At 38.2% G+C, this 16,909-nt stretch overlaps 1 protein-coding gene across 1 annotated transcript in view; it reads right to left on the bottom strand.

Annotated features, from left to right (window-relative positions):
- DTWD2 (DTW domain containing 2) overlaps window positions 1-16,909 on the bottom strand; it is a 102,752-nt gene that overhangs the window by 62,223 nt on the left and 23,620 nt on the right. The window contains exons 2-3 of the mRNA XM_064140415.1: window positions 9,913-10,003; window positions 6,968-7,062 (exon numbers count right to left, since the gene is read on the bottom strand). Of these exons, the coding sequence (XP_063996485.1) occupies window positions 6,968-7,062; window positions 9,913-10,003 (186 nt within the window). The remainder of the gene's footprint in view (window positions 1-6,967; window positions 7,063-9,912; window positions 10,004-16,909) is intronic.

Genomic DNA, 16,909 nt, shown 5'->3' with positions numbered 1-16,909 from the left:
TCCTTGTAGATAAACCTTGAAGGGAAGTGTGAGCAGTGGAAAGGATCTGTCCTGAAACAGGAGAGAAGCGTGAGGAGGACTGGTAGAGAGGAACTGCTATAGACTGATTGCAATGCTGAGGGCTGCAACATTTAAAAAAAACCAATAATTTAAAAAAGTAGCCAGATAAGATGCTACCCAAATTATGGTGAGGAATCTGAAATTTAATACAGTTTGAGATGTAAATAAGAATACATTACTTAGTTACCATTAATTACTTTCACACACAGAACCAATTGACAGGCTGATCTCTAGCTGCATCTGCTCATTGCTGATTGTGACAAGAAGTAGGAAAGGCACAAACTCAAAATAAGAAACTTTGAAGACCATGGCAAAAACTTACAAGAAACTTATCTGAATAAAGAATCGTATCTCATAAATAGTTTTAAATTATTTAGTAACTGGTGAAACTCAGTTAGTTGATATTTGATACACTTAGTGTATTTTATTCGGGAGCAAGCATCAGAAAACTGACACAGAAGCTGTATGTAACCACCACAAACAGCTTTATAGAATTAAGAGAAATAAGCTGCATTTGGTTACAAATTCTCCCAAGCTTCCCAATTAATTTCTGATCTAGACTACTGAACTGAAGCAGAGCCAGCAATTAGACTGCACACAACGACCTGGAGATTTGTGTAGCTCAATTTCAGAGAGTAGTACAAATAAACTTGAAATTGCTTCCTCACTGTCCTAAATATCAAGGTGCTGGATGCAGAAATATTCACATATATGGTCGTGCTAGTAACCATTCACTGGAGTACACAGTTTTACCTTAGTGTACAAAATCAGCAAACTACCAAAGTGTGAATATTTGCAAAGAGGGAGGTTCTGAGAATAAGATCATCTTTTCAGAAAACAAAATAAAAGCAAAATCACTCTTCACAAACTGTCAGAAACTACAAAACGAAACTTAAAAACAACCATGACAAGGCTGTTAATATAACAGGAAATTAAAATAGTTTGCATTTTTGACATGTTAGTCTGGAGACAGTTGCTACTTCTGCTCAATACATGTAGAAATTCCTCTGGAGCAGACCAAACAGTATTACTAATCGAAACCAATTGCCTGCAAAAAGTTTATTAGTAGCCTAAAAATAGTATGAATCCCCTAAGCTATATGTTCTTCATGAATATAAGACCACAGATGTTTTTCCTCTAGTATTTTCCTGTGAAGAGCAAACCTACTGCTCAAAGAACATCCTGCAATATGGTCCTCTGAAGTTGCTATGAAAAGACATTAGCACATTCCTCCAACTCTTCCCCTTTTATAGAGCATCATAACAGACATCCTTCAACAGTAAATGCTTCTGTATCTGCTACATAAACACGCGGTCCCTTCACAATATCAGACACGAAAACTCCTGCAAGGAAGAAAGCTTGCTTTGCAGGAAAGATTTGAAAAGCCCTCTGCATGCTTCTGCTGTCCTGTTAGTAGAGGTCTATAAGGTGCCTGTATTTAACAGGCTCAGCATCTATACTAAGGTACATCAGACACACAATTCAGTATTTTACACTTTTACATAAAATTCAATCCTCAATCTGGCAGCGATGTTAACCCCACACTCCCTCAGCCCTGTCTGATGATCTACTAAGACACTGAGCTCATTGGAAATCTACACAAAGAATTGCACAGAAAATACTAACAAGCCACAATAGCCTTAATTTTTACAATACCACCATTCTCATGCCAAATTCTTCACTTCTAGCTTAATTTTTCATGCACATTAAAGATAACCCTAACATCTGACAATATAAAAAAAAGCCACCAGTCTCTGAGTACTTGTGGAAAAAAACAACAAAACACCAAACAAACACAAAACAACACAGATAAACAGGACTGGTCTCTTAATTCAGGAGTGTCATCAGATGAATAAAGTCACCATGGAAACACGACTGACTTACAGTAAAATCAAATGCCAACTTACAGTGAGAATGGAGAAGACTGGGAAAAATAAAAAATTAGCACTTAAAAGCAACTGGATTAATCACTTCTCATCTTATCATTACTCAGCCAATTATATGCTGAAGATAACAAGTCTACAAGGAATGGAAGAAAGGACAGCTAGAATTGGGGGGTGTATAAGGAAGATGCCCAAGCAAGGATTGGAAGGATCACCTGAAGAACCTGAAGGTGTTCCTGTCCATGGGACTCGACAAGACACACTCACGGGTATGGAGAGAACTGGCAGATGAGGTTGCTAAACCCCTCTCTATTATATCCCAAAAGTCATGGCAGTCTGGTGAAGTCTCCACTGGCTGGTAAAAGGGGAAACATAACTCCCATTTTCAAAAGAGTAGGAAGAAGGAGCCAGGGAACTCCAGGCCAGTCAGTCTCACCTCGGTGCCCAGTAAGATCATGGAGCAAATCCTCCTGCAGGCACTACTGAGACAGAAGAATAGTGAGGGAGGGTGACTGGCTACAATCAGCATGGCTTCATCAAGAGCAAATCCTGCCTGACAAACCTGGTGGCCTTCTATGAACAGGTCACAACATTCATAGATGAGGGGCAAGCAACTGATGTCATTTTCCTGGACCTGAGCAAGGCCTCTGGCACTGTCCCACACCACATCTTGGTCTCCATGCTGGTGAAACATGGGTTTGGTGGGTGGACCACGAGATGGATAAAGAACTGGCTTAATGACCACACCCAAAGAGTGGCTGTCAGTGGGTCCATGTCCAAGTGGAGGCCAGCAACAAGCAGAGTCCCTCAGGGATCAGTCCTGGGACCAGTCTTGTTCAGCATCCTTGTCAATGACATGGATAGGGGCATTGAGTGCAGCCTCAGCAAGTTTGCTGACAACATCAAGCTGTGTGGAGCAGCAGACAGGCTGGAGGGAATGGATCCATCCAGAGGGACTTGGACAGGCTGGAGAGGTGGGCACAAGCCAACTTCATGAGATTCAACATGACCAAGTGCAAGGTCCTGCATCTGGGTCGAGGCAATCCCAAGCACAAATCCAGGCTGGGCAGTGACTGGCTGGAGAGCAGCCCTGAGGAGAGAGGCTTGAGGGTGATGATGGATGAGAAGCTCAGCATGAGCCAGCAGCATGTACTTGCAGCCCAGAGAGAGTTTAAGGCCAGGCTGGATGAGGCTCTGGCCAGCCTGATCGAGGGTAGGGTGTCCCTGCCCATAGAAGGGGGGTTGGAACGAGATGACCATTGTGGTCCCTTCCAACCCTGACCGATTTTATGACTCTAGGGCCAACCAGATCCTGGGCTGTATCAGGAGAAGTGTGGCCAGCAGGTCGAGGGAAGTGATTCTCCCACTCTACTCTGCTCTCATGAAACCCCACCTGAAGTACTCAATCCAGTTCTGGAGCCCCTATTACAAAGAAGGATGTGGAGATGCTGGAGTGTGTCCAGAGAAGGGCCATGAGGATGATCAGAGGGCTGGAGCACCTCTCATATGAGGACAGACTGAAAGAGTTGTGGCTTTTCAGTCTGGAGAAAAGGAGACCTTATTGAGGCCTTTCAGCATCTGAAGGGGGCCTATGAAAAAGCTGGGGAGGGACTTTTTAGGATATCAAATCAGACAGGACTAGGGGGAATGGATTAAAGCTGGAGATGGGGAGATTCAGAGTGGACATGAGGAGGAAGTTCTTCACCATGAGAGTGATGAGAGCCTAGAATGGGTTGCCCAGGGAGGAGGTTGAGGCTCTACCTCTGGAGGTGTTTAAGGCCAGGCTGGATGAGGCTCTGTCCAGCCTAATCTAGGGTAAGGTGTCCCTGCCTATGGCAGGGGGTTTGGAACTAGATGATGCTTGTGGTCCCTTCCAACCCTGATTGATTCTATGATTCATAAGGTTTGGTTAACCGTTTGTTTCTGGAAAGACTCCTGAAAGCTGATCCTTTGGTTTTTTGTTGGTTTGTTTTTTTGGGGTTTTTTTTGCAATGCAGGTCAGATGAAGGTAAATGTAGTCTACAGAGTTTGTTCATCAGTTTTCCACCACAACAAAAGGTGACCCAGGAAAGCACAACTGGATAGAGCAAAAATCAACAAAAACAGAATTTCCTTTATGTTTACTCCTTCACCCAAATGCAAGTTAAAAATAAATAAATCAATACAAGTCCTGATTTTCAGTTGTACTGTGATGACCATCAGAGGCCTAAATGTTAAGCTTTCAAATCAACCCAGTTACTCTGCAGCACACAATTCTCTGTGGAGTTCCTTAAGAAATTCCTCTGTGCTCTTCATTAGTTCTGGATGCCAGTGATGAAGCACAGGAAAAAATAAATTCTGTAGCACTGTATGAGGAAAAATAATCTACATACACTTGGGTAATAGCCTTGCCTTCCCCTTCCAGAGAGCAGCACTGGAGGCTCTAAGAGGCTACCCAGCTCAGATGGTGTATTCACTCTCACCTGAAAGTAAGACCTCTTCTGACGGCTACAAACTAACAACTGTCAGATTGCTGGTTAGTATACCACTGTCAGAGCTGTTGTGATGGAAACCTGAAAACACTGTAAGCTGCTATGGGTGCTTGATTTTCACTCAAACCCGTAAGGACAATTATTTATGCTACCTGAGTGAGGGTAAAGTATTGAAAAGTGTTTCCAAGAGCTGTTGGACCTTGTGATAATACAAATATGCCCAGTACCCCATTCTGGTCTGATCATTTACAAACGTAGCAACCATCAAGGGCATCACTCTCCCACATCTGTCACACGGTAGGGTTCCAGCTGTAAGCAGAAAAGGAATGCACACACTGTTCACAGGCAACACCAGTGCAAGCACAAATCTGTACTGTTTCTGTTCCCTTCCACCTCATGCACTTCTGGTGGAAGATGCAAAGGATGTAACTAATATCACATAATTTCAAGAAAAAGCAAAGATACAGCCTTAACACACTTCTAAACAACAATACTTCTAACACATATCAACAAGCACTCTTTCATCACTTATTTCTTCAAAGTAACAAAGACAGAAGTCATCTCCCAACATGGGCCAATGTTGGTCAAATTGCTTGCAGAGCACCAAATTGCTTACAAAGCGTGGCTTTCAATAAAACCAGGGGAGGGAAAAAAACAACAACAACGCCCAAACAACAAATTTAAAAAAAAAAAAAAGCAAGCCCTTTTCAAATATGCCACAAAGCATAAGCTTGAACCACCACAATTTACAAGGTTTTAGAAGTTCCATTAATACAGATTTTTACCCTAAGAGGGCAGGGATTAGTACATCACTGTCAAATCACAATGAAAGCTGGGATGTTTCTATTCCTGTCTGCAGATGCTGTTTGCAGAATATCTCCGAAACAGAGAAGAAACTTAAGTCATTCCAGGTGATTCACATGAGCTCTCTGAATGCATCTACATAGGTTATAGCTTGAAATAATTCCAGCCCAAAATAATAGTGATATGGTCCTCTAACCAGCTATTCAAGTACGAAATGCTAAGACAAATGAGGAATAGGTATTAAAACATTGGCAGAATGTGCAAGTAACCTAATTCCAGAAAAGAAAAAAAAAAAAAAAAAAAAAACCACAAACAACCCACAAAAAACTCCCCATGAACAAACAAAAACCCAAACCCAACCCAAACATAAAAATATCACATTGCACAGCTGTAAACTAAATTTTCTCCCCTTCTCACCATTCCTCCTCCTAAGAAAGTAAGAATGAACCCCACGACAGCACTCCCTATTTCTGCAGTCTCCCATTCGCAGGACAAAGCTGGCACACTGAAGATACTTTGTATCACGACATGCCTATTACTTAAGTACTCTTAGCAGTGTACCCACCTAAGGAAAGCTTCCTTGTTTTTCCCACCATTTTCAGTATGTTTTATGGAAAAAAAACAAAACAAAACAAAACATAAACACCCTCAGGAACTAGGTAATTAAGAATCTATTTCAACTATCTTGAGACTGACATGTTCCAAAACTGATTTTCACCTAAAGAGGATCCTTTAGGTTACAGAAATATATCCAGATTCAAACTTGAAATAAGCTTTTATTTCTTTAATTCTAAGGAGATTTATACTAGAAGCAGACTGTACTGATAGTGTTCCACCCTTTGCACATCAGTATGAAAAGTAGTACTATTTTCAGATTTAATGGGAAGACAGTACAACTATTTTCCTGCAGCCTGAAACTTCTTAGATAATTATTACAGTTATTATCATAGAAGACTAATAGCGAAGCAATGTATTTCTAATATGCTCTAGTTACTATACTGACATCACAAAGGTGTGGGAGTACCATTTCGAATCACCTTGTGATATTTTTCCTCATTGAACTCCACAAAAACGTTTTCTCCAAAGATTAAACTCAATTTTAGAATTAATTTCCTTCATCAGTATTCATTATTTTTATTTGCTTTTATTGAAAAGGTATGTAATAAAATTTCATTGGCATTTCTGTTAAGAATTGGTTTTTAAGACTTAGCTTCATCTAATGAAAATTAAAGACATTGTGGGGGAGAAATAAAAGGAGGATTTTTTTTTTTTCAATCTGAAAGCTATGCATTCCTAGAATTAACATTAAGAGAAAAGAGGAAAGGATTTTAAAAAACACAGTCTCTATGATTTTTCACCCCTGGACTTCCTTCTCAAGCACAACCTCCCCACCAAAGTGATAACTATAACTTACGTTTCAGTAACACCAAAGTGTTTGTTAGACAAAGCAAATGCAAAAAGAATGAGAGAACAGCAAGACAAAGCTAGTACCAGCTAAGGACAGAACCACAGAAAGCTAAAAGTTGCAGTGACCACCTGAACTTTCCAAGCCTACAAAATTGAGGCAGTAAAACAATCTAGATGAAGACATATTAGGGTTTTCTGACTATTATAATTTATTTTAGCTAGAAATCAGTGCACATTAAGTGAATGTGTGCACTTCAAACAAAAATTAAGAACACTTAGCTATTAATAAGGACACAAAAAAAAAGGTCCAACATTTAGAGGACCATAGGCAAGCCTGCTCACCTGTCCTCACTGAAACGTCGACCAACCAGAATTTTACACTTGTCTGGAGGGAGGCAAGCTGCCAGCAAAGGCACTGTCCTCAACACTCGGCTTTCCTGTAAAAAAAAAAAGTCATTTTTGAATACCATCAAGGAGATCTTCTATGAATTGTTAATGTGTCCACTTGCTTTCAAGCTCTTTTGACTACAGATGCAAAAAAAAAAAACCAACAAAAAAAAAAAACAAACAAAAAAAAAAATCTTACCAGGCAACATCAAAACAGAACTAACAGAAAACATATCCAGTTTCAATGGATTTAAATTGTACTGGTTTGGTTGGCAATACTGATCTTAGTCTTTGCTAACTTATAATCATCAACATAAATTTGAACTAGGCTATCAGTATAAAAACATCATCAAAGCTTCTCAGAATAATCAGCAATGGTGGGGTGGGGCAGGTAAAAAAAAAACAGCACGAGCATGAACCTTACCGGTTGGGGAGCTAATGTCTCTATACTGGAAAATGAGGGCAGGGCTTGATTTCCACAACAAAGTGCTACAAATAGAAGCACCGCATGTGTATCTGAGCAGAGTGAAATACAAACACCTCCACTCTGCTGTCACTTTGAGTGACCAGGACAAGGGAACTGCTGTTGACCAGGCATTTGCTTACAGCTTTGTGCAACAGGTGAGGAAGATGACCTCAGTCGAGAATAAACGGCTCTTCAGATCTCAAAGAGCATTAAAGAAAGCAGACATTCAGAAAGCGAAGGCAGAGGGAAGTACTGCCAGCTGTAACAAACCACCTACTCAAACACACAAATGTGTTTCTGGCCTTTATTTAACACATCTGGGAACACTAGTTTTTGTCTAAACGAGTATACCAAATTGGGATTAAATGTTTACGATGGCAATTTCTGTTCTCCCATCAAGGTAAAAAGAGAGTATAAATTTATCTCGTATTTAATGAAGACAGCAAGCCAAGACTGAAATCTGAAAGAAAGTTTCAGTTTATTTGTTTATCACAAGAGAAACAAGGGAAGTTAATTAGCTGTATCTGGCAGGAGGCAAGACACTAGAGGCCAGTATTACAAAAGCCCAGTAAGAAATGAGTTCTTACAGTATTCTCACCTGGATATTTCATGATGCAGACAATGAAAATTCAAAGATCAATCTCTAAAACAGTGGGATTAATTAATGAAAACCCAGAAGGAGGTTGATCTGTCTCTTGATTCATGAGCCATATAGAAACAACTCAGGATTTGTGAATATACAAGACTTTGATTAGCTCACAGCTTTCTCTAGATGGCTGTTTCCTTACACTAGGATGAATGTGCAGCTACCTGCAGTTCTCACATTGTCTTGCTACCAAACCACTTTGAAGTTAGTTCTGTGAAAACTTTTATCACCACTGCCTAAAACACTTTTACTTTTTCTTATCCATATTTACTGACCTTCTATAAAACACCACAGAACTGAAAAAATAAGTTGTTCTGCTATATCCACTACCACTTTACATTGCAGCAGCATGTCTCTTAAGAACAGACAAATATTTATCCTCGACAGATAAACCTCTGTTATGCTTTCAGAGTTCTGTCCTGAGTTTATACAGATCAGATTTTGAAAAGTACATAATGGCCTACAGTCTGCTGGAGATCCAGGATGATAAAAAGCAAAGGTAAAATAAACGTGTGTGTGAGTTTGTTCATACAGCTCTGCCACTAGTCTGACCTGAGGTTCATCACAGCAGGCATACATGGACAGAAAAACAAGAAGATTTTATTCACTTTTAGATATATCTATATTCAAAGAAGCAAAATAAATTATTCTAGACAAACGACTCCTTCACCTCTGCATCAATCCTGATGCTAAATTTAGTATACTGGAATTCTATTCTTAATTTTTAAATCCCTCTCCTTATGAACAATGGTATAGTAACAGCATTCAAAAAACCAGTCTTTATCCCTTGACACAGAATGCTGAATTCTTTTTGCATTCTTTCACAAAATAAAAGCTAATTAATTCACGGACCTATTGTGCAAAATGGAAGTGGGATGGTGGGATTCCTCACCTGGCATCCATTGCTTGCATTAAATGATTCCTCTCCTTTTCAAAGTACCTGATACCTGCACAGGTCTATCTGGCAGTATGGCCTCTGGATAGTAAGAATGCAGAGACATTGTCACATTAAACAGAGCACAGAAAATGTTGCTCCTGACTTCCTGCACTACTACAAGTCTCATCAGTATCATCTGACCATAGTTGGTGGCTTACTTCACCACACTGTGGACTTCCAAAGACAATAAATAATGAAGCACATGGAGGATGCCAGCAGGCAGTGATGTGCAGCAGTGAAAGACATTCACTATCTGTTTAGCTTAATGAGATACTCTAGGAACAGACTCTAAGGCTGTATCTGTAATGCAGTGGCAGACTGAAGGATCAGATACAGTCCAAAAGGCTTATCTGCTTTCGAGTCTAATGGTATTTCAAGTATGAGCAGCTACAGTAATGGAACTTATCTTTTTTTTACATGTTTGCCTTTGCTGTTCTGGAGTCAAACTCATCACCTGTGATATCTAACAAACACTTTCAAAGATCACTGTAAGATATTCTTAGCTTCCCACCATTTGTTTAAATTTATCTCTGATAAGTCAAGTGCCCATGTATAGCCAGTTAAATCTTTCCTGTCAGATGCATTGTTCTCAAGTGGAGTTCAGATTTTAGCAGGACTATTTAGACAAGATGTCATATGCATGGGAGCTGTAGAAGTAAGGTGTGATTTCAGAAGACAGAATAATTCAGACAAACAGAATAAAAGACACAATAACTCAGGTGCACTGGAATTTCAATCAAGTTTAAAAGGAAGTATCATTTTATGATGTTAACACAGCTGTTTCCTCTTGCCTACACTTATTGCATTAAGATTCTAGCTAAACTGCAGTAATTAACCACAGCCTTACTCACCTCTGCCGGATGCTGAATTATATACAAGCAGGTGGAGACCTTGAGCGGATGTATTGGCAGGAATGGACATAAACACACCTTTTGAGGACGGCTACACGACAAAAAGGAGCAAGAGAACAACAAAAGTAGTCAACAATTTATGAAAGATGGTATCAATAACTTGCACAAATACACACTGCAACCCAAGACACACACTGTGAATCCGTTATATCCCCTTACAAAATTTTCCTTGAAATTCCTTCTATTTCTAAAAATAAAGCAGCAAGATTTTCAACGAAATGCAGTTTTGAGAACAGTGGTCAGACCCCTCTTGTAGTTTGGTGAAGCACTATCAAGTCCTTTCATCACCTGCAAGAGTGGCAACATATTAGTATCTATACCTCAATCATAGATGTCTGCTACTGCTTTTCACGGCAAGTAAGTGCTTTAACAGGCTGACAAAATATTCTAATATAATTTTATAATATTGTATAAAATAACACAAAAATATAATTATGTAATAATAGACTAATTACAATAGACAATTTTATAAGTACATACACTCAAAACCCCAGATATACTGTATTTACCCCAGATATACTGTATTTATGATTGAGTTCATTTTTTCATACATCTACACTGAAATATGTGCCAGACATGGAGTACAAAAACAGTAAGTCCTTATCAGGGTCTTCTATTTTAAGTCTGGGGGGAAAAAAATAATGTTTTGGTGTCCTGCATATAGCTCTTAAAATGACTAGCAGAAGACCTGCATTTAAAGTAAGCAGCTATTAATTTCACTATTCAGTGGGCTATTCGAGAGACCTTCACTGTGAATGAACTGAAAGCAACCTCACTTCCAGGTCTGGCAGGTCCTATTTCAGAAGGTCTCCAGCACTGTACCATTTTCTTTTTTTTCCCCAAAACTTCCTCACATGTAACTAATTTAAGCAGAAATTTCTGAAAACAGTTTTGTTAACAACCTAGAAACAGCAAATACCCCCAGAGGCTATTTGTTGCCTGTGTCCTGATTGTTAAGTAGAGTCTAATTCTCTTTTTAATCACTGGATTCAGTGGAAACTCAATTTTGCACTAAGTGCAATTCCTCAGCCTCTCCCCATTATTAAACGGCTGGTTTCACTAACAAGAGAAGTTGATGTTCTCCCCACTATGGCGTTTTCTTCTGCTGAGAGATTAAGGCATGAAAATCTACTACAAAAAGCTGTTCCAAAACAGTGAGCTGCTGACTTCAATCCAAAGAGCTGTACTGTTCGCTAGGTTTTATAAGCAGCAGGCAACAGTTCCCAGAGATTTCTGACCTCAGGGTGTTTAACAAAGTTGTCTAGATAGAATTAACTTATTTTTGAGGCTTCGTATTGCATGCCTTTTTTTTTTTTTTTTCATTCTCCATACCAGCTTGGATTTTGCATGGGTAGTTTTTTAAGCTTTGTTAACCTCCCCCCACCCAAAAAAAAAAAAAAAAGCCCACAAAACCAAACAAAAAAATTACCCAGAAAGCAAGCATTGTAAAACTATTACAGAATAAACTCAACCTATAATTTGATTTGTATGCAGCAGAGCACAAACCATGACAAATAAAATACTTTCCAATATAAGTACTTAAGTATGTACATCACTTAACTTTCAGCACCCAATCAGGTACCTAATTACAGTGAATGCATACTTTTACAGCCCATCCTGAGGGCACAGGACTTTTTTTCTGTAGTTTCACTTTGGTACAAAATGGTTATTGTGCTAAGGAAAAAAAAAAGTTATTCCTACATGAAACTGCCATGACCATCACGTCAGCTGCACAGGAAGCACTGCAGAACAAGAGCAGTTCTGTTCAACCACTACAAAAGTTACCTTTGCTCAGAGATAGGCCACCTAGGTAGAAAAGGCTTTTTGTCTTTTCTTTTTGTTTAGAGAATCTGCTGCAGTCTTGCCCTACATAGGCATTGATGATAGAGAAGAGCAGGGGCAACATCAGGGAACTTAATGATGAACATCAATTTTCTCCTATTTCTGGACATAAAAGTAGCAAAAAGTAGCAATCTGCTCCAGGCAGGAGCAGTAGTATTCAGAATATCAAAGGAAAAGGTTTGTGGATAGGAATTAGGATTTGAGAAATCATTTTTACAGTATTATATTTGCCTATATGCAATTTCACCACAAAGCTACCCAGTGGTTTCTCATGTTTCTCAATACAGCATTGCCATCTTAACAACTTATGAAAAAGGAACCAAAGTAATCTGTCATAGGTGGGATTGGAAAAAAAGAAGAAAGAATTCAAAATTCATTCCATGCATGCCTTGCAAAAGTGTTCCACATGCAAAGGACAGCCAGGCTCATGCACAGACTTCTCATAGCTTTCTTTCTGTTATCCACATCTAAACTATGGATGCTCATATTCAGAATAACACCAGAGCTGGTGTTCCTGGCAGAACTTAATCTAGGCTGTGGTCTATGCTGCATGTACTGTGGGGCAAGGTTTAATGCAATTATTAATTTCTGGGCAGAGACATTCTAAAAGTGAATAGGCAGCAGCTTGGAAAACAGTGAGCCAGTTATGAAAATCTTTCCAAAGGATCTGGATGATGCTCCTACAAATACAAATGGCCTCACTTGCTCCAGGAGTTTAGGTTCTTACAAGATGTCCCACAGGCCTCTGACAACAGGCATTATTCCAGAATGAGGAGTGTACTCTTACACCCATATTCAGAAAACTAAAAGATAGATAATTCTGGGATTGAAACCCAGAGTTACCAAAATCCAACAGTGTCACCATTTCACACTCAGCATTTGTAGACACTTCTACAAAAAGAGGCTAAGCATTCCAAACATGGATTTTAGAAACAATGCTTGTAGGGTTATAACAAAGAGGAAGTTGAAACTGCTCTCACTTATAGCAACATTTGAAAAGAAACATTCCTGCCCAAACAGTAATGTCTGCTTCAAGTAAATTAGATTTCTTCACTGTTTAAGTCCGAACACCAAAGGTTTAAAGGTCAAAACCCACCTGAGAAATCTGGAGAAAAGCCAGAAAGTTACCATATGTTACTTTTATACTAAAGTTTTAATGTATACTTTGTATTAACACAAGTTGATTACACACATGCATTAAAACAACATTCAGGAGTTTTACAAAGCTGTGTTGGAAGTTTAAAGGTACAAGCCCAGACATGTTACAAAATCTAAGAGAAAAAAAACACGTTATTTTTGTTAGTTTTATGTTGCAGGACAAATTGAAAATGGCTTCATAATTACATTTTGCATCTTCCAACTTAACCAGTACAGCGATGAAAAGGTCTTAAAGTAATGAGTGGATTAAATCAAACACAGATAAAAAGATGCACTTAGGAAGGAACAATCCTAACCCAACATACAGAAAACCTTCAGACTGAGTTTAATACGGCCAAGCATACAAGACACATGAATGTGATCAACAGTTCTGTGAAAATGGCAGTTTAATGCCTGGCACTTGTCAAAAATGCTGATCAGATGCTAAGTGCTACACAGGTCAAAGATGAAAGAATTGAACAGGGAACATTACTATGCCAATACATAAACCTTCCATTTACACTCTTAAAAAAAAAAAAAAAATTAGAAAGATTGGAGAAGCCAGGTCAAACACAAGGAGAAATTTCTCACACTAAGAGTCACAGATCTCCTTGCTGACCAATGCTACAAATACATGAACTTTACACAGGTTCAAGCAAAACTGTACAATGTTGTGAAATCAAAATCCATCAGACATGGAAGCACTGTCACTGAAGATACCAAGCCACAGCCAGCTCAGAGAGTCCCCCAAGCTAAAGGCAGATGGATAAAGAAGCACCATGCTTAATCTTTCTTCTTTAGATATACCTATACACTCGCTACATCCATTCATGGCTGATGACAGCATGCTGTGCAAATGGACACTTGATATGCTATAGTATGGCCATTCTTCTAAGTCATTCTGCACCATCTAAAATGAATGTATAGAATCTCAATTGCCCTGGCTTGAGATCACCGAGCTGTAATTTTCCATCTTTAAAAATTTTAGATCTCAAAGGTTTCTGTATGTACTTCTGTGTATTTCTGCAAAACCTTGCAGCTCCTTTGGGTAGCCTTCTGTTACTGACAGACCTTAGCAACACCATAAAAATAAACTGCTGAGTGTTTCTGCTTTCCCTTGCCCTGTGGCTACACAGTATGTGACCTGATGCAACTGCTACAACTTTCATGGAAGAAGCCATCTTTATTAAATGAAAACCTCTCTATCTTGCACGGAAAAGAAGTAATGCATTACCTCATCCTCTACAGAACCACGGTCCATCTGGCAACCCCAGAACCAGAGCAAGCCAGGAGGAAGATGTGTATTTTCTGTAGCTATGCTGATAATACATAGATCCTACAAGAGCAGCCAAAACTAACGTGGTCACCAGATAAACCACATGCTAAAGACAGGCCGAACATTCACTCTAGCTATGTCTACAAAGGAAACTTGAGATTTCTGAAAACTTGCCCATTCTCTTATCCTAGTAAATGAGAGTCGTATGTAAAGTAGGAACTCCACAACTGATTTCCCAAAAATACTAGCTCTGTGATCTGCTTTATTAACTGAAGATCACACATGCTTTTATACCAATGAGCAAGACAAAAACTGTGAACTGTAACATTGAAATAAAATAAAATAAAATAAAATAAAATAAAATAAAATAAAATAAAATAAAATAAAACAAAAAAATTTAAAAAATAAAAAATAAAAAATAAAAAAATTTAAAAAATAATAAAATAAAATAAAATAAAATAAAATAAATAAATTAAAAAATAAAAAATAAAAAATAAAATAAAATAAAATAAAATAAAAATAAAAATAAAATAAAAATAAAATAAAATAAAATAAAATAAAATAAAATAAAATAAAATAAAATAAAATAAAATAAAATAAAATAAAATAAAATAAAATAAAATAAAATAAATGAAGTAACTACTTGGTGTTCTCCCTCTTGTTTTAAAATTGAACAGGATGAGCCAATTCAGCCCTTACCTTCAACTAATACAAGCTGCTCTTATTCTCTCAGTAGCAGGTAGTTTGTAGGTAATGTGGCTGAAAGCATGCCTGCTGTATTTCAGATTTAATTATCAAAGTCGTGGTCATCATATTTTGTGGTTTTCATTCTCCTGTTTTCATTGCTTTACTTTTAAGAAGTCTACCACTATACTTCTATCCACTCAAATCATCTAGCCTACAAAAGACTGACTCCCACAGACAAGAAACAAAAAGTTATCATAAATAAAACATGACAGAAGCTCATCTTGCTCTAGCCTCAGCTTTCTAATTGCATGCATATCAGCTCTTCAAGTTCTCTTAAAGTAAGCTTTGCACAGTTATCTTTCTGAGAAATGCTATGACTCTCAGGAAAAGCAGAGAAACTCAAGGAGCCATCAGCACTGCTTAGATTTCTTCCAAGCTCATTTTAAACATTCCTTACACAAGTTCCATGGTATGGAAGCATAAGTATAGACATAGAAGATTATTTTGACTCCGTCTTGTTCCAGCTTCCATCCCTTCCTCCAGTATCTTTCAAAAGACTCTGGATCTCATTGTCCATGACACAAAGATTTATTTTTTTATTAAATTCATCAACAGCCATATAAATTAAAAACACAGTATCAGGTGGAGAGACTCTTGAGAACAATCAGCAAACACTTTTCCACATGGTAATGTGTGTAGCACCAGCCTCCTGGCAAGCAAAAGAAAATCAAAGTTTTGCTTGCCACAAGAAATGGGAATAAAATAAATGCACAGTTTGGACTTCGGGAATTTATTTTGCTTTTCTGTTTTTTTTTTTTCCTTGAGTTTTGTTGTTTGGGGTTCTTCTGGTTGGGTGGGTTTGGGTTTTGATTGGTTGTTTGGGGTCTTTTTCTTTGGTTGTCTGTTTTGTTTAGGGATTTTCTTGTGCAGCCAGTGAATATAATGGAATACATCTCAGTTTGTTGACTCAAATGCCAAATTTAAATAGAGAAGCATCTAATACAAATTATAGTGAACACTAATTTTGCCTTTTGGATTTGAAGTGTATCACTTAAAGGGTGATCTTTATATGCATATTAATTAATAAAACATAGCTATCAAAACGGATGACACCCACTGTCAGCCTGTATGTCTGAAAAATCACACAAAAACATTTTCTAATCCCCAGCACCTCAACCTCTTCATCATTACAAGCATTTAAAGAGCACAAGATTAATTATTCTGCTAATCTCCACTGTAAAAATATGCACAGAAAAGATATTTTGTTCAAACACACAACAGGGAAAATTGGAAAAAAAAAAAAAAAAAACACAACAACACAACATATTTCTATGTTACCTGGCAAAATGCATCAACTACTTTCCAAACAAACTGCCTTTAGGTGTCAAGAGGTATTTGAAGAAATCTTAGTTATTCTGCACAAAGGTTTCTGTACCCTTTTCAACACATTTGAAGACAGCAACCTCAAGAAATGCGACACAGGAACAAATTAACCAGGTTTATCAGAAATCTACAATACTTGTCCTAATCCATACAAACTCTACCACTACATCGAGTAAGCTATGAAGTCATTTGGTGTCTATACCCTGTGGGAGATCATTTACCAGTACACATGGAATCTGAACTGGACCGATGAGCTGGAGGCACTGAGCTTCCTCCTTTCACTGCTCCACAGTGCTAGGCAGAACCAGAGAAACATCCTCCCAGAAACATGCACTGCATCGACTAAAACCTGTTACAAGTTTCAAAATGTTTCCATCTAGTCCCAGGAAAAAGACACCACAGCACTACATTTTTTAAAATTCACTAAAATACACCAAACTAGGTTTAGGATTTTGTACCAGAAGAGATTCAAGGCAGTACCAAAAATGTCCAGACTAATATGACCATAAAAGTGACCTGTTAAAACCAGGTTACCATTGTATTTGACAAGTTAGTTTGCAGAGGACTTGTCTGATAGTTGTAGAGCGGACACTATGTAGCATCTGTTCCTCC

The sequence above is a fragment of the Pogoniulus pusillus genome, chromosome Z, assembly GCF_015220805.1.
Source record: "Pogoniulus pusillus isolate bPogPus1 chromosome Z, bPogPus1.pri, whole genome shotgun sequence".
Lineage (NCBI taxonomy): Eukaryota > Metazoa > Chordata > Aves > Piciformes > Lybiidae > Pogoniulus > Pogoniulus pusillus.
Note: the sequence above shows the minus strand (reverse complement) of the source record. Positions and strands in the feature narration are given on the sequence as shown.